Raw genomic sequence first — 23,222 nt, forward strand, 5'->3', positions numbered from 1 at the left:
GGGACTGGGCGGCACTCTTTCCCTCTCACTCTTTCCCTCTCGGCTTCTGGGCAGGTTTGAAAAACTCTGAGTTGATGATGATTTTTAAGTGAGCCATTGCTCACTGCTCAGCTTAGAGGGAACTATGCTATGGAGTCCGGTAATGAGTTCCACGCTTTGACAACTCGGTTACTGAAGTCGTATTTTTTACAGTCAAGTTTGGAGCGGTTAATATTAAGTTTAAATCTATTGTTTGCTCTTGTTTTGTTGTGGTTGAAGCTGAAGTAGTCGCCGACAGGCAGGACGCTGCAGCATATGATCTTGTGGGCAATACTTAGATCTTGTTTAAGGCGTCTTAGTTCTAAACTTTCTAGGCCCAGGATTGAAAGTCTAGTCTCGTAGGGTATTCTGTTTCGAGTGGAGGAGTGAAGAGCTCTTCTGGTGAAGTATCTTTGGATACTTCAAAATCTTGACTGTTCCTTTTTAAAGTTTGCTGTTAGGTAATGTATGCAGCTACCATATAAAGAAACAGTTGCTATAATCATGAGATGCTATCTTCAAAATACTTTGACAAATGTAACTTTATAAATAGAAAAGTACAGGAAGAAAAACTGTTTCTCCTATTGACTTGCAATACAGTTTTTAAAACCTGGCCCAATCAAACACAATGGCCAACTATATATAGTATGTTCATACACATTATTAAAGGATCTTTGGCCAATATAAGCACGGGAAATTGAAACAGACTGAGAAGAAGAAACATTGGGCTAAACAATTCCATTCCTACTATTGCCTTAGGGGTTTTTTTCAGTATAGTTGTTCTTATGTTCCAGGGTTAGCACTAATGTATAATATTTTTCTTCAGGGTTTTGGCAGGAAAATCCAAAATCTCTGTTTTTTTAGAGTTGAGTTAAAAGGAGTTGCTCTGTTAAAATTTCTCAGAACTGATCAGAGTAGTGCATTGGAAGTTTCAATCTAGTCTGTAATATTCTAGTTGGGTTTTATTACAGAAACAAAATGAAGACAATGAAATATCCACTCCTAACAATAGAGGTCTAGTTAGACCACTCCTTTCATTCATCATTGACTATCACTGACCATAAATATAGCATGTTTCTCCAAAAATAAGACCCTGTCTTATATATTTTTGGAACCCTGAAATAAGCGCTATTATCAGGGCATATCTTATTTTTGGGAAAACAAGGTAGGAAAAGGAAAAACTCTACAAATTGTAAATGTAAAACCCTGTCATATTTGAACAAAGCATTCTGGACTAGTCTTTCAAAGACAAAGAGTCTCAAAGAATTTGAAGACAATTGTGCTACTTATATGACCACATATAAGGTTCGCAACTTGGGCGTCCTCCTCGACCCACAGCTCACATTAGAGAAACATCTTTCAGCTGTGGCGAGGGGGGCGTTTGCCCAGGTTCGCCTTGTGCACCAGTTGCGACCCTACTTGGACCAGGAGTCACTGCTCACAGTCACTCATGCCCTCATCACCTCGAAACTCGACTACTATCCCCTACATGGGGCTACCTTTGAAAAATGTTCGGAAACTTCAGATCGTGCAGAATGCAGCTGCAAGAGCAATCATGGGCTTTCCCAAATATGCCCATGTTACACCAACATTCCGCAGTCTGCATTGGTTGCCGATCAGTTTCCGATCACAATTCAAAGTGTTGGTTATGACCTATAAAGTCCTTCATGGCACCGGACCAGATTATCTCAGGGACCGCCTTCTGCTGCACGCATCCCAGCGACCAGTTAGGTCCCACAGAGTGGATCTTCTCCGGGTCCCGTCAACTAAAGAATGTCACTTGGCGGGACCCAGGGGAAGAGCCTTCTCTGTGGCGGCCCTGGCCCTCTGGAACTAACTCCCCCCAAAGATTAGAATTGCCCCCACCCTCCTTGCCTTTCGTAAGCTGCTTAAAACCCACCTCTGCCGTCAGGCATGGGGGAATTGAGACCCTCTTCCCCCTAGGCCTTTACAATTCTATGCATGGTATGTATGTATGTATGTTTGGTTTTTTATATTAATGGGTTTTTAATTGTTTCTAACATCAGACTACTATTGTACACTGCTTTATTGTTGCTGTTAGCTGCCCCGAGTCTCCGGAGAGGGGCGGCATACAAATCCAATAAATAAATAAAATAAATTTTAAAAAATGAAAATCTAAAGTCACTAAATTTGAACATGCTACCGTAAATAAAAGTTGAAATGTTTATACACTGAGATACTCAAAATGTCAGACCAGCAGGAAAGAGTTAGATTATTTCCTCTGAGATTTGGGTATTGCTGAGCCAATCCCTTCCTGAGCTCCTTGACAAAGTTTACATTGTAGTCTACTTACTTTTTTATGTTGGTGACTTCATTTCTCAGGATCTGGAGGTAAAGAGTGCATGACCTTTATAGTGAACATGGCTGATACCTATTGGAGCCCTAGGTATTTTTGCTTTGGAACAATTGTTGAATGATATGAACTTGGCAGGCATAACTATTTAGTTTTATGGATGAAGGTGAGATGGTAGTCTTGCCATAGTATCAGAGACTCCTTCTAGCCTGTGGACTAAGATAAAATTTATGGGATGCTTCCTAGTTTATCTCCTATTGCTTGTAAGTTGTCTCCTGGCTCCTCCTTCATACAGTTTGTATGAAATGTTTGTATACAGTTTATACAAACTGGAGATAAACAATCCTGGAGATAATGCCTCATTATGAGAGGAAATATTTTCCTGCTGCCTTGAAGAGGCTACAGCTCCATATTGTAAGAAAATTCCCCTGGGTCCAACTGTGTGAGATAACCATATTTTTTATTTTTAGATAAGTTTCTTGAGGGTTTGAGGAAAAGATAACAACAGAGCATGTTTGAATAAAAGAACTATTTGCATTCTTTTTGGATAATTTTTGAAATAATTTTAAAGGCAGCTCCATATGAAACAGTTTGTAGTAATCCATACATGTGATCTTGCAAGCATGACTTGGTTTTTAAGGTTCATCTGGTAAAATTGAAACTATATATAAATGGTGCAGTTTCCACCATCGTTTTTATCATACGTATCCAGCAGTAGCTGGACTCTAGGACCACCTAAGAACACACAAAGGTTAGGGATCTGTAAGGACAATCCTATTCTTTCAAGAATGCAATAGCAGAAGGATGACAACAACAACAACAACAACAGAGTTGGAAGGGACCCTGGAAATCTTCTAGTCCAACTCCCTGCTTAGGCAGGAAACCCTACACTACTTCAGACTAATGGTTATCCAACATCATCTTAAAAACCTGCAGTGTTGGAGCATTCACAACTTCTGGAGACAAGCAGTTCCACGGATTAATTGTTCTAGCTGTCAGGAAATTTATACATAGTTCTTAGTTGCTTTCTCCTTAATTAGTTTCCACCCATTGCTTCTTGTCCTACTCTCAGGTATTTTGGAGAATAGCTTTACTCCCACTTCTTTGTGGCAACCCCTGAGATATTGGACCACTGCTATCATGTATCCCCTAGTCCTTTTCATTAAACTAGATATACCCAGTTCCTGCAACAATTCTTCATATGTTTTAGTCTCCAGTCCCTAATCATCTTTGTTGCTCTTCTCTGTATTCTTTTTAGAGTGTCAATATCCTTTTTACATATATGGTTGATTGAGCTGACTGAGAGCATTAATGTACAAGCAGGAATGTCAAAAATTGTAGTTTGTACCAAAAAATGGAGTGATTCATATGCTAATTGGCACTAGTCCCATGAACATAATGCGGCATGCCTATATTTCAAACCATGAATTGGTTGCCAAGATAACCATGTTGTATGCTACTGAAAATTGTTTCAGTCTAAATAAATACATAAATATTCCTGTACATATGTTCTGCCAGGCTCTATGGTATGAGTCTCCTGAAAATTCAAGGGTAAAAATTTCAGACACACACACATTGAAAATTAAAAAACAAAGTTGTTTATCACAAAATTCAAAAGAAACAAAGCACCCTTTTTGTATTGCAAAGAGCACTCCTCCCAAAACAACCTTGTAGGCTGTACAATCCCCTTAATCAGTCCTTAAGTACTTAGCTAGCAGCTGTGAAGAAACATCACAGCCCTCCTTCTTCCACAAAGTGAGATACACACACTTTGCTCTGCTTTGGTTTCAAAGTCGTGAAAAATCAACAAACAAAGTCTGGAAACAGCAAGGCACGGTCCTGAAGAAACAATAATCAGATAATCTTCCATAACGGCCAAACCAGCACGCTGCTATTTATATCAGCAGCTCTAATTACTGGAGCCCCACCCAAACACAGGTAGCCTCTCTTATCTCCTGTAATATTTCCTCAATCGGTCTCTTCTATGCATAATTCTGCGCATGCGTGGGTCTAACACTTCCTCATCTGTATCAACCAAAGATAATGAAGATTTGTTTCCTGGGCTGTGTGCCAAGCCCCCCTCTTCCAAGTCACCCTCACCTTCTTCTTCGTCGGAGGAAACTGCACTACCTGACTCTGTCGGCAATAAAACAGGCCTATGACATGTTGATGTTTCCCCTGCATCCACCTCCACATTCCTTGGGGCAGGAGCTGGGCCAGAGCCAACCACAACAACATAGATTATTAATTAGAAAATAAAAACTGCATGTGTTGTACTTGTTATCCCTGATAGAAAAAGCATATTCATCTATATTAAGATGTCTGTCACATGGGCTGAATGACAGTCTTTTTAGTATCCAACATCTCCCCTATGTTAATTTAACATACAATATCCAATATATGATGCTGTTGCCACAGCTGCTATGATTTATCCTATAACAGCTACAGGATGGGATGAAGCTGAGATGTTAAATTATAAGTTTTTTTTCCCCTGCAGAAGTAGTAGAAATGTCATATTACATTTTAGTTTTCTTAGTAGTCTCTGGTTTTATTGCCTGAAATCATGAATGAATGCACGAGTGGGACCATGCCTACGAGTTCCACTAAATTATTTCCAGACTTGTTGGCTCTGTCTTTGACATCACTAAGTGTGAAGATTTGGAGAGAGATGCTGGAAGCATGCTTGGCTCATTAAAGTTCCTAATAATTTAGAAGGATTCTAAATGTGTTTGGTTGAAAATGTTTAACAACCCTTTGGGACCTGCTTGTTCACTGTGAGGCAGTTCAGAATAGGGACAGCATCTGCAAAGACAATGAGGGAGGCCTTCAAGTGCAATTCAGTTCCTCCTACTTGGGTTCAGGCAATAATTCCTCAAAAGAGCTAGTGTGAAATCAATTAGCTAACAATGTGGCCTGAAGATGAAACTATTAATTTAGGATAATCTAAATCCTCTGACTTGTTGCATGTAGCATTTCCTTTCCCCTTTATTTGTGTGCCATTCAAACACCGACTCTGCCAAAATGCCTGTATTCTAATAAACTGTGAAGAAAGACTAAACCCACTGGGTTAATAATGGGACCAATTAAGAAATTAAGTCATCATTGGAAGAGTTCCACTGAGGAATCTGAGGCTGGTGAGTAAGGGGTAAAATCATAAATTGCTAGGCTCTCCTTGAACAGAATAAACCATTGAGAGCAACACCACACTAAAACCATTTATAAAGATTATGAAGAGTCCCAGTTGAAAATAACTCATCTTGTGATATACAGGAAATCTCCCACCCCACCCTATGCACCCCCATAGAAAACAAATGAAAAAAACTGGATTTTGAGAAAAATGAAATTATTTTCTAATTATCGAAGCAGAGAAAACGTAACTAAAACAAAAATTACGAACATGACAAGGAAGTTGAAAGCTGTTGAGATGACAAACCAATGATATCCAGGGCAAGTTGCCAACAGATGTTATACTCATTGAATATTGATGAAATAATTGTTACAAAAACCCCACCAGTTGTACAATTACATATTTAGTCACATAACATCTTGGCGCAACCCGAGAATATGGCACCTGGGACTGAAGACTGATTAAGATAGTAGTTTATGCTCTATATTCTTGATGAAAAGGAACACAGAAGTGTTAGCAGAGATGACCATAATAATGAGGGCTAAAAGGTTCCTGACATGGGAAAAAAGAGATTGATAATGAATGAACAGTGACAGAAATGTATTAATTTTTAATAGCAGTTGCGATGTGACATAAACGAGGCAGGATAATATCATGAACATTGTTTTTAAAAGCCATCCATTTGCATATCAAAGGAGGATGTATAATTTGTGTATGCCAATGGCAAATGTATCTTCTAAACACATACCATTGTGTAGCCAGAATTATACCATCATGGAAAAAAGAATTCAGTCTCTTGAGAAACATCATGACTTGCTGATTGAAATACTAAATAGGAATATTACACGTTGCAGCATTTAACCTAGTTATTATTACCACAATAGAAAACCATCTTTTTATGTGGAAGTTGTGTGTTTATATTGATATGGTGTATGATGTCATCAGAATGCTGGGGATAACCAGCTGTATTTCTCTGCCCTAGATTACTGGATGAGTCTTTCCCAACCAAGATTTTGTCCCAAAGCCTAGAGACTATGAATGGGGGAGAATAGACTTTGGTTCAATTGTGGCAAGAATGATAGCAATAAGATACAAATGTGAACAGTGAATTTTTGTTACAATGTAAGATATATACTTTGAAATGCAATATCATGTAATAAATACCCTTATCCCTTTTTAAATTTATGTACCCCTCCTTCTCCTCCCCCATTTACCTTTTGTTAATTAATAAACTTTATTTTTTTTTAAAAAGAATGAATGACTGTGAGCTTTAATGCCAAGCAGATCCATAGGTTTTCCACCCTTAACTTTACCATGGCTCTTCCTTGAAGACCAGGTGGCAACCATGATTATGAAAACGATTATGATTATGCACAGTTTACTTTGCATACTAATTGTGCCCATTATTGGATGAGAGGTCTTGTTGACTCCCATCTCCGTTGCCTACTATTAATATTGTTAGTTCAGAACACAGCAATGTAGACAGGTCTGGCATGTCCTGCAATACCAATACCATATTACCAGTCCTGGACTAGATTGAAAATAGCATTTAGTGTCACACAATAGCAAATCTGAGGCGTTGAGAGAGGTCACAGACGTGGAAGGGATGGTAACTTCAGTTTATCATTGTCCCTTTGTATTTAAAGTATGCTTCCTATAATCATATACTGTATTATCATCAAGACCTTTAGTCACTGATACTTGATTCTCCATGTTTTTATTCAGATTCTTTTAAAACATCTACATTAAAAATTATTACCATAGTTGTTGCTACAGTTTAAGAATAGAAAATATATTAAAGTATAGAAAAATTGCAGCACAGAAAATACATTTCTTTTTCTTTCCAATGTATCTAAATGGCAAAATACATACATCTACAATATTAAACCTAACTTAAACAATTAAGATTTATTCCATTGTACAAACCATATATGTAATACCTAAAATACCTTATACATAATGCCTAACATAATTAGTCCAAAACTCTTGTAGCATCACAGACAGAATGGCTATTCCCATAGATAGAAATAATTATTATAATTCTGAAAAATCTTATTTCTCTTTAAGTGAAAGTTATGAAATTAAATCTAAGTTTGCAAAAGATATGTACAAGTAACCTCAGCTGTTTAAATAAATTATCACTTTTATTAATAATTTTAAATATTTTAATGTCAAAACACCATTATAATGCTATCAAGAAGGAATTGCTATGTTTAATGAGACTATTCAGTATGATCTAGTTGGGCTATATTTTCATAGACATAATTTTTACAAAAAGATTGTTCTTTTTCTATTCCACATCACTTCTCCCAAATCCACAACATTAACATAGAAAAAATATGGACTACCTCCAAACACTATTATTTGTGTTAGTAAGCCAAATTTAAAAAGCTTTCTTCTACATTATTGGATAACTAAAACAAAAACCAAACAAAAACACAGTATTTGCATTGAAAGTATAGCAATTAAAATTTCCACTGCAGCACCTGGCTGCAGTTTAATTTGGACTAATTTGAAATGCAAACAATTTACTTAAAGCATTTACTAAATTAAAAACAAATCCTGCTGAACAAAGAAAAATGAAAATTGTACAAGAGTTGTTACACTAAACTTTCATACTAAAAGAATTGCTTTAATTAAATATTATTTAACTGCAAACATACTTAAAATTAAGAACTTGCTGTCCTAGAATTCTAATCCTAGAAAGCAGCATTTTTAAAAGTTCAGGCTTACTTTAAATTGTTCAAATTTTAAACAAAGGAAAAATAGAGACTATCTCTTTCAAAGGAAGAATACAACAAACTAACAAATCCAGAGACAATGGAAAAACAATCTTACAATAAACTTTAAACATTTTAAATAGTGACAATAGCTTTGGGTACTCTACCTACTTGTCCCACAACACTCAAGTTTATAAAGTTACTAGCGATGCTATTGAACCATATATTTCAAAGTTCTTAAATCAAAGTGGTCATTGGTAGTTTTTACGTGTAAAATTAAACCATAAATGTTATAAGAATTAGCTTCGGCTTACGAAAGACAGGAGAAATTGACGTTTTCCATCTTGAATATACCTAACCTCTTCTTGTGATCATGATTTAAAATTAACTAATGGCTAGTTTTAATAAATGAATTCTATAATGCGTGTTTGACCGGCTTAAAAATTAAACTATAGTCTATGAATGGATGGGAGACTGCAGTTAAATAAATTTGAAAGCAAAACCCTCTGCTGAAGAGAATAGGTCTGGGCATAGTTCCCTCTAAGCTGAGCAGTGAGCAATCGCTCACTTAAAAATCACCATCAACTCAGAGTTTTCCAAACCTGCCCAGAAGCCGAGAGGGAAAGAGTGAGAGGGAAGGAGAGAGAGAGGAAGAGAGAGAAACAGATAGAAAAAAGAGAGGAAGGAAAAGAGAAAGAAAAAGAATGGGAGTAAGGAAGAGAGAAAGAAAATCAAAATCTAGTTTCAAACTAGCTCAACTATTTAAGTGGCATTTGGATATTGATAGAGTTGCCCCATTATGAGCTCACTGTTATAGACACACAGTACAGTATTTTATTTTGAAATTCTCTGAGGCAAAACAGGGTGGGTTTTTTATTTGTTTGTTTGTTTGTTTGTTTTTATTTATTTATTTTTATTTATTTAATATTTCTGTGCCGCCCAGTCCCGAAGGGACTGCCGCTCAGACACTATACTTTTCTGCCCCCCCCCAAAAAAAATTAGAGGGAACACTGGGTCTGGGTCTTGGGAGAAATAAGATTTATTCAAATTGAGTTCAACCATGGTTTATGTTGATATATAGATAATGACACAAACCAGCTTTGGTGAATTGTGCATGTAAGCAAAATGAGTACCCCTACCTTTTGTGTAGCTTTTATCACCTGATCCTTGGCATCCATCTTCATCATCGCAGTCTCCACTGGATTCTGTCTCTTTCCTCATTCCGTTCCCACTGCTGCCTTCCCTGTCAATCCAACTTTCGGACTGTAAACTTGTGCGGGCTGCCAGCTACAATGCAAAATATTGGCAAAAAGTTTCAGATTACTAGGAAAAAATGTAAAATTGGTTTTTTTTTTCCATTGCTCAGTTTTCCCAAAGAAGTCAAAACTGGTAGTTTAATATGAATTCATTAAAAGCAATATAAACTCCTAAATTACTGATGAATTTATTAATGAAACTCAAGGCATTTTATTAGACATACGTCTGAACACATAGCCTTATCTTCTAATATTAGTATTTTGAACATGTTGATTCTTTTACAGCTATTAACTTTTATTTTTAATACCACTTATTCCAGAACATATCAATTGTCTAACAATTGCCATGTTTCATATCTTTAGTTATTTACAAATTGTTCATATTCATATTGTATCTATATTGCCTCCAGTAGATGAGGCTCTATATCTCTTAATAATACTTGCTGAGAAATAGAAGTTGGAAATTGCTATTGTGTTCAGGTCTTGAGGGGCGCATTCCCATAACAAGAGTTACTAGACTTCTGGCAATGTATCCTCAATTGTGACCTCATGACCTCTGTTAGCAGGCATAGCCTTAAAATCAAATATTGTCTGACTTTTTATGTAACAAGGTTATTTCTTCCAGAACAGCTTTGTCCTGGTGTCATGCTTTTCCATTAAGAGCTAACCACGAGTTAGTAAGTTCTGCTCTATGACCTTAATTAGTTGATTAGTGTTCTCCCACCAGCTTGCACTGTTGTCTGAAATTAATGCAATCCATATCAGTTACACACTTTTGTTCCTTACCAGGTTCTAGCATATTCCTACCACTGAGAAATCAGTCTTTCTGTCATATCATGTAGGCCAAAGTATATTTTTTCATTTTTTTATTGTAAAGATAATATTAATAATAATATTATTACGAAGAAGAAGAAGAAGAAGAAGAAGAAGAAGAAGAAGAAGAAGAAGAGGAGGAGGAGGAGGAGTTTGAAGGAACCTTGAAGGTCTTCTAGTCCCACCCCTGCTTAGGCAGGAAACCCTAAACTACTTCAGATAAATGGTTATCCAACATCTTCTTAAAATGTCTAGTGTTGGAGTATTCACAACTTCTGGAGGCAAGCTGTTCCACTGACTAATTGTTCTAATTGTCAGGAAATGTTCCCTTAATTCTAAGTTACTTCTCTCCTTGTTTATATCCATTGCCTCTTGTTCTACCCTCAGGTGCTTTGGAGAATAGTTCGATTCCTTCTTCTTTGTGGCAACCCCTGAGATATTGGAACACTGCTAGAATGTCTCCCCAGTCCTTCTTTTCATTAAACTAGACATACCCATTTCCTGCAACCGTTCCTCATATGTTTTAGCCCCTAGTCCTCTAATTATCCTTGTTGTAATGCTATTCAGAGTGTGTAAATTAATTAATTAATTACATCACTTCTGGAATTTAATGGAAGAGATGGATGCTTTCTTCAAAGTGCTAGAAAACAAAAATGGTGGCGTATGTAGTCTCTCCAGAGAAGTAAGTTTTATATTGCATGATAAACAGCTTTTTAATAGCATGAACCTGACTCAGAGATAAGAAGACGTTATTTTAGAAAGAATTATAACTTCATAGTTTAGTCTGTGAGATTGGAAGGCATATTTCTCATGCCAGAGCTGAAATGACGAGATCCAATGTGAAAGGAGAAATAAAAGGAATGTTGTTTTCAAAATTTCAAGTTGTAAAGCTCGTATTATTTGAACAGCCAGCAGATCACAGTCCAGATGCAGAACATTAGCCAATGTTCAGGTTTGTCAAGGTCTTTTTGTATTTTGCACCTATCTTTGTTGGCTATTCCTGCAAATTTGATGAGTTCCCTATCTAACCCCTCATCCAAGTCATTAAATAGTTAGTGTCCCTTTTGCCTATTCAGTTATTTGGAAACCCTACTCTTAAGTATCTAGTTGGTAATATGAAAGTATTGGTTTAGTCTGATCAGTTCAGTTAAAAATACTATTTTTATCATTTTCTTCTTAATTGTCTTTTTAAAAGATTCTTGCTACTAACTTCTGCAGTTGAGTTTCCTGTTTTTAATAAGTCAGCTAACCACCCATATAAGAATCTCTCTGAAGATTGGTACAGTGGTGGCCTCTAAAAGAAGTGAATAATGGATTTCTCTTTGTACAGCAGAGATAGTTGGCATGATTTGAGACAGGCTGGATCTGTTGTATATATTTGCATTTCGAATCATTCAATGAATCATTACTGTCTTTTATGGAAGGTAACAAAAGCATTCATCATCAACAAATGTCCCTTTGTCTTGGAGAAAAATTAAATGGTTATTCATCTCTATTTAAAAAAAAAAAGTTCACCCAGTGTCACACTTTTTACAGATTATTTCATTTATGGGTGTCAGAAGCATGATTTGTACTAATAAGACAATATCCGATAGTTAATTTTATTTTGAACAAGTAGCTTGATGTTCTCATAGCTGCCATTCATTGTTTAAAAGCCTGATGTCATGCAGACATGGCTGGAAAAAACTGCTTTTGATAGCATTCTGTACAAGATGAATACATGCTTACTTGTCTCTCAGATTTCCGATGTCTTTTGACTGTACGATCATGGAATCAGAAAGAATTGCAAAAGCTATTTATCCCACCTGCAAATGAAGCTTATATGACTCCAGTGATCTAAATCTTTAATAATCAATCCTGTATTTTTATACTAAAGGCAGTGTTTTCATAAGCATTGGATACCTTCTTCTAAACATTCTAAAAGGCCTTATTAAGGGTCATTCTGAATTTTGAATTAACTTTGAGAACTTTCTTCTAACCCTAAAGAAGGTAATTCCAACTTCATTGAACGGCTTGCATCCATTCAGTATTGAATATATGATATCAGTCAAGGTTTTTTTGTACCCATAGTAAGTCTTTCTTTGAGCAAAAACTGTGCATCTTACTATCCTATGTTCAAAAACTTTACACAACCTACTACCCACCAGTTGAGTGTCCATTTCTAGAAGGCCACGCTAGCATAATGTCTAACTATGGAGTTAAAATCAATAAGAAAAAAGACTTTGGACAGTATTATTGCAGCTGTTTGGTTAATGTTCTAATACTTTTTATAACCACTAGTTCATGCTGTGATGGGCGAAGCCCGACATTGGGAACCACTGCTTTAGAGCAATGAGAACAAATGATTTCAAGGATTCATTTGCAATGCAATGGCCGATAATAGCTTTTACCTGTGATGAGGCTATCTTGTATGAATACCCTATGAGACCAGACTTTCAATCCTGGGCCTAGAAAGTTTAGAACTAAGATGCCTTAAACAAGATCTAAGTATTGCCCACAAGATCATATGCTGCAAAGTCCTGCCAGTCGGCGACTACTTCAGCTTCAACCACAACAACAGAAGAGCACACAACAGATTTAAACTTAATATTAACCGCTCCAAACTTGACTGTAAAAAATATGACTTCAGTAACCGAGTTGTCAAAGCGTGGAACTCATTACCGGACTCCATAGTGTCATCCCCAAACCCCCAACACTTTACCCTTAGATTATCTATGGTTGACCTATCCAGATTCCTAAGAGATCAGTAAGGGGCGAGTACAAGTGCACTAGAGTGCCTTCCGTCCCCTGTCCTATTGCTCTCCTATATCTCCTATACCTTTCTTCTATTCCTATATCTCTTCTTCTATTCTTTCACTGATATGTTCTATTACTATACCTTCTTTTCTATTCTTTCTTAGATATATTTTACTATGAGTATCTCCACTATAACCTTCATCATGTATTTTGCTATGTGTATATAGATATATACCCACTAAAACCCTCATTGTGTATTGGACAAAATAAATAAAATAAAAATCTAAGCATCCACACTGCCAGCTCTTAGTCTTACACTGACAGAATAGAAACAATCTGTTTGATCAGAGCTAAAAAGTGTGAAATGAGAAGTACTGCACTCAAACTCATCTAACTTCGACAACACCTTTTGTGGGAAGGCATGGTATGATTTGTTAAATCAATAAACAGTATCTCCCACCAAATTGTCTGAAGGAAGTGAATGAAACATTTCTCCTTGCTTTGTACTCAAACAGCAATTACCCACCTTGTTTTCTGGAGGAAATTTTCATGACATGCTCTAGTAGGTGTTGATTCTATTCCAAATTCTTGGATAATTATCTATTTCCATGTTTAACACAAGCAGGGATCAGCTTCATGATAATATGAAAAGCCTGACATTTTTTTCATGAAGACCAGCGAACAATCTCATTATTTATAGCAGCAAGGTCTCAGAAGAAAACTGATGGTTTGAACTCTCTGGTGGGGAGAGTTCATTTTATGAATAGGAAAATTTAGAATTGAGACAACTATCGTAATGAGCAAAGGAGTCTAAAATGCATTCCCCTGCTAATACAAGGAAATTGCTTCTACAATTTTTATTCTGACACTAAAGAACCTGCGTAGGAGGAAAGAAATCAGAATGTGAGTATTTATAACCTATAGAAGCAAAATGATTTCCAGAAGTTGTCGGTATATGGAGAAGTGTGTAGTTTGCATTTATTAAACTACCCTGGACACAAATATTAAGCACTAAGAGGTACTTAGATTTGCCCAATTCTTTAGCGTTAGATTATGAAAATAGATTATAAATATAATCTTTTTCTTTCCATATAGTTAATCTTACATGTGACTGGAATATAGAAAAATGTTACACATCTCAATCCAAGTATTTCAGCATAGAGAGGGACTTTTAAATACACAGATAAATCTGCAACACAAGCACTTAGGCCATTCTTTTCATTAACAATGAATAACATATTAAAGCATTCCCAAAATTAATGTGAAAATGGATCAGATTACTTATCTGAGCATCAGAATCATGATTGATAAATTGTGGCTTCTATGATGTTTTCTATCCTATAACCAGTCCTAGGGCTTTCTCTAAAAGCCAGGTTTTAACGGATCTCCTAAAACAGTAATGGTGAACCTTGTTTCCCTTCAGGTGACTGCGCGAGTGCCCACACCCAGGGATGGGCTACTGCCTGGATGCGGGGGGAACGCAGTAGGGTAGCGAAAATGGAGCTCCACACCAGAGCACCCAATTTGCATTCAATTAAAAGAAAATGCAGGGGTCCTGCGTAAACTACGCCCACAGTGTGGTAGTAAAATTTTTGGTATCCCTTCACTGCCCACATCCATAAGTCAATGCCCAGGGAGGGTGAAAATTGACTCCCCTGCCCCCCTGAGGCCCTCTGGAGGCCAGAAACAGCCCTTTTCTCAACTTCTAGTGGGCCTGATAGGCCCCATTTTCACCCACCCAGGCTACTGAGGGTTCCATGCAAGCCAAAACCCAACTGGTTGATGCACACGAGCTGAGCTAGCATGCCATGGGTTCACTGTCATTGTCCTAAAACATAACAAGGAGCCTAGTCTCATTTAACAAGGGAGCTTCTCTGATCTCCAAACAAACAAATCAGGCCAGAATATCACCGAAGCAGAAATAACCAGTTTCAAATTGTCCTTTGCATGTGAGGCCATAATTCTCTGGAGATTATGATGTTGAGAAAAGTAGAAGGAGAAAAATTAGAAGAGGTTGGAAAACCCGAAGGATCATGAGCAGAAAAGATTATCCTATCTATCTATCTAGTTGCTAGGAGTCTACACCAACAATCAATCAATATCTAAATCAAGATCACATGAAGTGTTAATTTATTTTATTTATTTATTTATTTAGATTTGTATGCCGCCCCTCTCCGCAGACTCTATATAATACCACTATATAAAACACTTAAAATATTGCATCCAGTTTTGGTTGCCATGATATAAATAAGATGTTTAAACTCTAGAAGGAGTGCAGAGAACAGCAAGAAAGATGATTAATGGCCTGGAAGCTAAAACATACAAAGAATGGTTGCTGGAATGGATTATGTCTAGTTTAATGAAAAGAAGGACTGGGGTGACATGTTGCCAGTGTTCCAATATCTAAGGGATTGCCACAAAGAAAAATGGGTCAATGTATTGTCCAAGACAGCAAGACAAGAAGCAATAGGAACTAATGAAAGAGAGAACCAATCTAGAATGAAGAAGAAATTTCCTGGTAGTTAGAATAATTAATCAGTGGAATGAATTGATTCCAGAAATTGTGGATGCTTCAACATTGGAGATTTATAAGAGGAGATTTGGACAATCATTTGTTTGAAAAGGTACAGGGTTTCCTGCTTGAGCAGAGGTTGGACTAGAACACCTCCAACATCCTTTCAACTCTGTTATTTTGTTAAATGTTAACATCTAATAGTTGGTTAACAATAATTGGTATATCACTATAGTCACTGAGTACAGAAAAATAGAGTAAGCTATATTTTAAGCAGTTTCCTATAATCAGGTCAATGAAACAGTCACATTTAAGGGATAATTTGGATAGACTAAATTTTATTTCTTTATACTTAAATCAGCAATTTCTTTCCATAGAAAATAGCTTGGTTTTAACAGAACAAAGTTATTGTTCCCATTTATTTAAATATTTACAAATATTTCATTACGTAGTCATTCTTCAGATGAATATTTACCATGTATAGAAAATCATATTTTTTGAAAAGAAAAGGACACTTTTTTTAAAAAAAAAGGTTCCTGTATTAGTTAATGTGTCAGTAATATTAATAACATATTAAGCTGCCTTGATTTAGCATTTTTCTCACACTTAAATATCAAGAAAAAGATGGTATAATAATGTTATGATTTAAACAATAAAACATAATGTTTTCCAGTTAATGTTACCCTTGTGGTACACTGAGGGTTCAATGACCTTAAAAACAGATTAGCAATCAGGTTAACCATGTGGCATTATAGATAAAACCACCCCGAGTGGCGTGTTTCAACCGCCCGTAATTACAGGGTAATTAGTCCAGGAAGACACACACAACACAATAAAAGGAAAACCCAAAAGTTTTTATAAACAGAAAAACAGAAACAGCTACCTTTTTAAATGTCAAAGGGATTTTCTGGTACACACAAGGCACAGGTTAAATGCAATCCAATTGCTCACCCAATAACTGGGAAATTGAGTCCAATTCTAAAGTCCAGAGAGTCCCCACACAATCTTGAACAGCACAAAAACCACGATCTTGACAAAACAATGAATCAGATAAATTGCCATGAGGCTAAAACATCAAGCTGCACTTCTTTTTGTAGCATTAATTACAGCAGCCCCAGCTAACCACAGGTGGCCTCATTTTCTCTTGTAATAATCCTTCAGTTGTTGTCTCCTATGCATCACTCTACGCATGCGTGGATGTGTCATTAATTCTTATTCAGAATCCAGGGATGATACAGATGATTGATCTCCTCCTGGGCTCTCTGCCAAACTCCCCTCTTCCCTGTCACTCACACTTCCTTGGTCAGAGGAGGCTCCATTGGCAGATTCCATCGGGAGAAAAACAGGCCTGCGGCATGTGGATGTTTCCCCCACATCCACCTGCACATTCCTTGGGGCAGGAGCTGGGCCAGAGCTAACCACAACATTAGTATTCACATAGTGATTAGAGTCACACATTTGCCTAAACCCTAGCTTCCTATCTGTATCACATCAACTGGATTGACAAAAAAATACTAAGACCTACATGCTTTTCCAGGTGCAATGGCTGGTTTATGCAAATAGGTAAAACCAAACAAACCACATTCTGTCATTGTATCACTTTTGAACAAAACTATTACATTTTATCAATACATTTATATCCTACTCAGTCTGACCATGTATTTGATTACCATTGTAGATTCTAATCTTAAAAAAAACCATTTTGCACAGGTAACCAAATTTTGCTTAGATAATAAAATAAATTCTGGTTAGCCTACACCCCTACCCAGTGCCCCATTTGTGGGGGGGGGGAATGCATGTTTTATACATTCCAGTGTAGTTTTTTTGTTTGAAAAGTTGCTTTCATCTATCCCCACAATAAAGGAGGCCAAGAGTAAAGCAGTGCGTGGTAGTAGAAATAGTTTGCTATTATTGCTGAGAAATAAATGGCATAGAAACACCTACAGTTATAGGTTTAATCCTTACAACTTTAATTGACCATCAAGCCAAGTCTTTACAGCTTCCCGGAAGGCCAGTAGGGTGGGGCAGTATGGATCTTAGGAGATAGCTAGTTCCAGAGACGTGGAACCACCACAGAGAAGGCCCTCCCCCACAGCCCCGCCAACTGACACTGTTTAGCTGATGGCTCCAGAGAAAGCCAACTCTGTGGGTCCTTATTGGTCGATGTGAGGTATGCGAAAGAAGGCAGTTCCAAAGAAAGTCTGGCCCTAAGCCATGTAGGGCTTTAAAGAGAGCTTATTATACATATACATTAAAGCTTATAAAACGTATGCTACACTAATCTTCTATGCTATTAGGCTTGAAATTCTCAGTTTGGATGACTTAGAACTGCGCCACTTGCAGTCAGACCTAGGTATTGCATACAAAGCAGGGTGAAATGCTACTGGTTTGGCTTGATTCGGGTGTATTAGTAGCAGCAGCTGCCAGTGATTCAGACAACCAATAGTGGTGGCAGCATGAGGCTCCACCCACCCACCCAGATGCCACCATTTTTAAAAACTGTCTGCACATATACAAAGTCTTCTGCACAAGTACAGAGGGTGTAAAAGCGTGTGTGACAGTGGCACACAAAGTGCGGGCTCCCGAACTGGTAGAGAAGGTAAGTAGATTTTACTACTGATACAAAGTTATACATAGTAAGGCTTTACATGCAAATCACTTTTTCTGTTTAAATCGCAATAATACGTACATGAACAACTACTTTAAACTCAATGTAAATCATTATAAACTTGACTGTAAAAAAATATGATTTCTGTAACAGAGGTGTCAAAGTCTGCGGAGAGAAGCGGAAATCAAATCAAATCAAATCAAATCAAATCTAAACAGATAAACAGACAAACAGACAAACAGACAAACAGACAAACAGACAAACAAACAAGGAAGGAAGGAAAGAAAGAAAGAAAGAAAGAAAGAAAGAAAGAAAGAAAGAAAGAAAGAAGTCTGGAACGCTCTACTTAATCCAGTTGTCTCAGGTACAAATTTTCACAGTTTCAGTCGCAAATTGACTTCCTTGGATCTTACTTCATACTTAAGTGGTTAGTAGAGGAGGAGTGCATAAGTGCACTAATGTTCCTATCGTCCCTGTCATTCTGGGGGTTTTTCTTTTATTCTTGTTCTCATTTTTGTCTGACAAATTCTAATAAATATAAATAAATAAATAACCCCCCCTAAAATCTATCAATTAAATTGTTGATGTTCCAATTTATGGGCAACAGTTACCTACTTGCTAAATGCAATGGGGTCACCCAGCTCTTTCGCAATTGCTCCCCTTGCTGGATCATTTGCACTTAAATTCTGGGAGCTGAATCCCTGCTGTTGAACTGATGTGTATCATTGAAGAAGAAGAAGCACAGGGCAGCAATATGTGGGCAAATGAATGGTTTTCACAATTCTGACCTCAGTGAAAACTCTAACTGAGGACATAAAACTTCATACAATCTTATTGACATTCATTTTCTCCCATTTTTCACTGGTATTCTGGAACATGATGGGTCAGAAGGCCAAATATAACAGTCCAGATGTTGTACATTACTTAGGAAAACGTACTCCTGTCTTTCTTTAATGAACAACACAAGGTAAAATATAGATGGATGGATACCAACTTCTCACAAGCACCAGTAAATACAGGAGGTGACTTCTAGGCCAGAATAGAATCTGATTATATTCCCTTTACCTAAAATGCCAGCAGCTTCTCCCTGGTAAAGTACAGTATTCATTTCCCTTTGTAACACACCAATCTAAATATACATAAGGGTAATTTTGCAGAGCTTTTCTTGGGTCACATCTTTACTAATTTAGATCTAATAGTCTAAAAGGCCAGTCAGTGGGAATTATCCAGGAGAATGTATAAGCTACAATGATTATCACTAATTGTATAGCAACCTTTTATAGGTTGTTGTACTTGCCAAACCCTCTCAAGATTGCTACCTGAGTAGTGATCATCTCAAGCTAACTTGAAATTTTGTACACTTAGTCCAGGGAACACAATCCAGGCCCTCACAGCTTCTAGACACTCAGCCAGCACAATCAGAGCATCATCTGTCCTGCTGATGAAACTGGAACTCCGCTGATAGATGACCTTCCCCACTAGTTTCATGTGAGTTATAAAAAGATTAAAAGGCTGAAACCATGGGGCAACCCACATTGTAGGAATCTAGGGCCTGATGTCCTTTCCCCCACTAATATCAATAGGAACTGGCCACAGAAGAAAGAGGAAAATCAATAAAACCCAGTGCCTTCTACTCCCAACTCCTGCAGCCAGCCCAGAAGTATACCATGGTTGATGTAGCAGGCCCATGGACAGTGAGAGGACTGAGTTACTATTTATTCTTTCTTTTAAACAGATTAATATTTTTGAGTTTTGTTAATTTGTTTTTTATGATTTGTGAAGGCCTTGGATAACTGCTCAAGGCTTGTTGTACTGTTCTAAATAAATGGATTCTCTTTGGATTGAACTGGTCTACAACTTGATAAAATAAATAAATAAAATCCATATTATGGTATAGTATAATTGATATTATTTAACTATGCTTTCACATATTGGTCTATGACTGTAATATAGTTCTATCCATCCATCCATCCATCCATCCATCCATCCATCCATCCATCCATCCATCCATCTAACTTTTGTCTGCCAGAAACAGGAACAGCTGTTATGTTAGCTTGGAAATCTCTTGAGCCACTTCCACTTGTCACAAAAGCCTATTAAAATTATTGAGAAAAGTGATAGCTGCAACAATGTTGCTAGTTTACCTAAGCCATTAAGTCTGGTTGAAAAATTAGAATACTCCAAAAGGTTACCGAAGCATATTATAATTACCAAAATTAATGTTCCCTAATTACATATTGCATAAGAGGAAGGAAAATAAGGAATCATTTTAAAGAGCTTTGCATATTTTTTACTGCTCTGGTTATCCAAGCAGGAAATACATTAATTTTAATAGAATTAACTATTTTAGGTCAAAGGAATGCAACATATTATTGATATGTGCTACAGCTTCTTAGGACTTAATAGCCATTGGATATATTAAATGGAAAGATTATGGCTTTCTTGATTTGCTGGGGAATGCCAACTCATGTATTGATTAGATCCCATGAGATCTAATCAATACATGAGATCTAAATTTATTTGGATATTTTTTTTTTAAAAAAAATAACATTAGAAGTACCTGTTCCTGTGGTTTGATTTAAAATGTATTTATGCAGAAAGTAGGGTTTGATTTTGGAATCAAACATAGGTGCAATGGCAGAAGCTGATAATAATGGAATTGGATCATATAAATGAAATTATAGATTCTTAATTAATAGAATCACTAGTTCAGTATGTCACCACTGAAAGCATGAATTCAGAGATGTTTCTTCATAATCCCAATATACAAATAAAAACTGTTCTAACTTGTTTAAAATATACTTGGTGGCAGCAACGAATACAAGCAACACGTTAGGTCCCACAGAGTTGGCCTTCTCCGGGTCCCGTCGACTAAACAATGCCGTTTGGCAGGACCTAGGAGAAGAGCCTTCTCTGTGGCGGCCCCGGCCCTCTGGAACCAGCTCCCCCCGGAGATTAGAACTGCCCCAACCCTCTTTGCCTTTCGTAAAGTTCTTAAGACCCATCTCTGCCGTCAGGCATGGGGGAACTGAGACATCTCCCCCGGACCTATACAGTTTATACGGTATGTTTGTGTGTATGTTTGCTTTTAATAACGGGTTTTTTAGAGTTTTTTAAATTATTAGGTTTGTTCTTACATTGTTCTTGTTAAATAAATAAATAAATAAATAAATAAATAAATAAATAAATAAATAAATAAATAAATAAATAAATAAATAAATAAATTTAATCTTACATATATTGTACTAAAATATTGTTGTAGCCCTTATCATTGTTTTAAGATTTTTCTGCAATATATTTTCCCCTCTAGCTATATCAACTGTTAACCCTACTACTTTTATTTACTTCTTCATCCCATCTTCCACCACTCTGAATTAACTGAGTAACCATCCCACATTCATTTAGTAAGGGGTGTCAAAATTGTGGCCTGCACACCGGATGTTTCACAACTGGCCACATCTACACCCTTTTAATGAAGGTGGAAAAACATCAAGATAAGTCATGTGATGACAACATGTCATCGTGAATTTGACAATCCTGATTTAATAGTTTTGTTGAAATGAGTTCCTAAATTTTCTAGCTCTGGATATGCTTATGTTGTTCTCAAGAGTCAAATCTCTAAATATATACACTGGAATGTACACCTGTGATGATAAATGACAGGACATTTAGAAATTGTGAAGCTAAAGTTTTTCCCAGCATGAAGAGTTGTCTTGTTGAGCTAGAGAGTGTTGTGTTAACTCTATTTAATCTAACTTCCCCCACATTATTATCATCTCAGAAGTATACTTTTAAATAAAAATGTCACTTGCTGTAATTATCTCATTGGACTGCTTCAATAATTTCATCACTCAATATATGTGGAGAGACTGGCACATTAAACAGGTACAGAGCACTGTCTACATCAGTGTTTTTCAACCAGTGTGCCGTGGCACACTAGTGTGCCGTGAGGCATGGTCAGGTGTGCCGCGAAGCTCAGAGAGAGAAAGAAAGCAAGAGAGAGAGAAAGAAAGAGAAAGAAAGCAAGAGAGAGAAAGAGCGAGCGAGAGAGAAAGAGAACAAGAGAAAGAGAAAGAAAGCAAGAGAGAGAAATAGAACAAGAGAAAGAAATAGAGAGGGAAAGAGAGGGAGGGAAGGAGAGAGAGAAAGACATAGAGGGAGGTAGGGAGGGAGAGAGAAAGAGAGCAAAAAAGAGAGGAAGGAAGAGAAAGAAAGCGGGATGGAGAGAGAGAAAGAAAGAGGAAGGGAGAGAAAGAGGGAGAGAGAAATATAGCGAAAGGGAGGAAGAGAGAGAGACAAATTTTTTTGTCCAAACTTTTTTTAGCCCCCACCCCCACCCCGTTCAATGTGCCCCAGGGTTTTGTAAATGTAAAAAATGTGCCGCGGCTCAAAAAAGGTTGAAAATCACTGGTCTACATGGTAATTAATAATCAGTAAATTTTTAATAAGAAAGCACTCGCTGGCTTTGCTTGGTATATAGCTCAGAATTTTCTCTCTGGGATAATTTGATGAAGTTAATTCTACACAAGCTATACCAAGACAATAAAAGATGGAGCTTTCACTACGGAGGTCTCTCTCTCTCTCTCCCTCTCTCTCCCTCTCTCTCCCTCTCCCTCTCTCTCTCTCTCTCTCGGCAAGTAAGTATTGGTAATATACATAGATACAACATTACTTATATACACAAGATGGATACTGATAACAGGGAACATTAGGACAGAGATGGTAGGCATGCTGGTGCACTTATGCACCCCACTTATTGACCTCTTAGAAATTCTTAGGAATTTCTACAATCATGTTTGGAGCGGTTCACTTTGAGTTTGTATCTGTTGTGTGCTCGTATATTGTTGTGGTCGAAGATGAAAAAGTCCTTGACATGAAGGAAATTGTAGCAGATAATTTTATGAGCTATACGTAGGTCGGGCCACAGGCGATGTGGTTCTTTCTAAGCCCAGGATTTCAAGTTTGGTTGTGTAAGCTATACTGTTGTGGGTATAATATATCTTGCTTTTTAAAATTTCCCAAGCTTCTTGAGGTTTTCCTCTTGTTTGCTCTGATAATTGGAGCATTATTTGGTGGCATATATTTTTATAGCAGTTTTTGAAGTTAGCTACATAACCT

The 23,222-nt window shown here is 37.0% G+C and overlaps 1 protein-coding gene across 3 annotated transcripts in view; it reads right to left on the bottom strand.

The window, feature by feature from the left end:
- Window positions 1–23,222, bottom strand: part of LOC139168004 (glypican-5-like) — a 462,110-nt gene that overhangs the window by 94,136 nt on the left and 344,752 nt on the right. For all 3 annotated transcript variants that reach the window (XM_070753248.1, XM_070753249.1, XM_070753247.1), the window contains one exon: window positions 9,319–9,466. In XM_070753248.1, coding sequence (XP_070609349.1) covers window positions 9,319–9,466 — 148 coding nt within the window. The remainder of the gene's footprint in view (window positions 1–9,318; window positions 9,467–23,222) is intronic.

Source organism: Erythrolamprus reginae, chromosome 5 (assembly GCF_031021105.1).
Source record: "Erythrolamprus reginae isolate rEryReg1 chromosome 5, rEryReg1.hap1, whole genome shotgun sequence".
NCBI classification, from domain to species: Eukaryota; Metazoa; Chordata; class Lepidosauria; order Squamata; family Dipsadidae; genus Erythrolamprus; species Erythrolamprus reginae.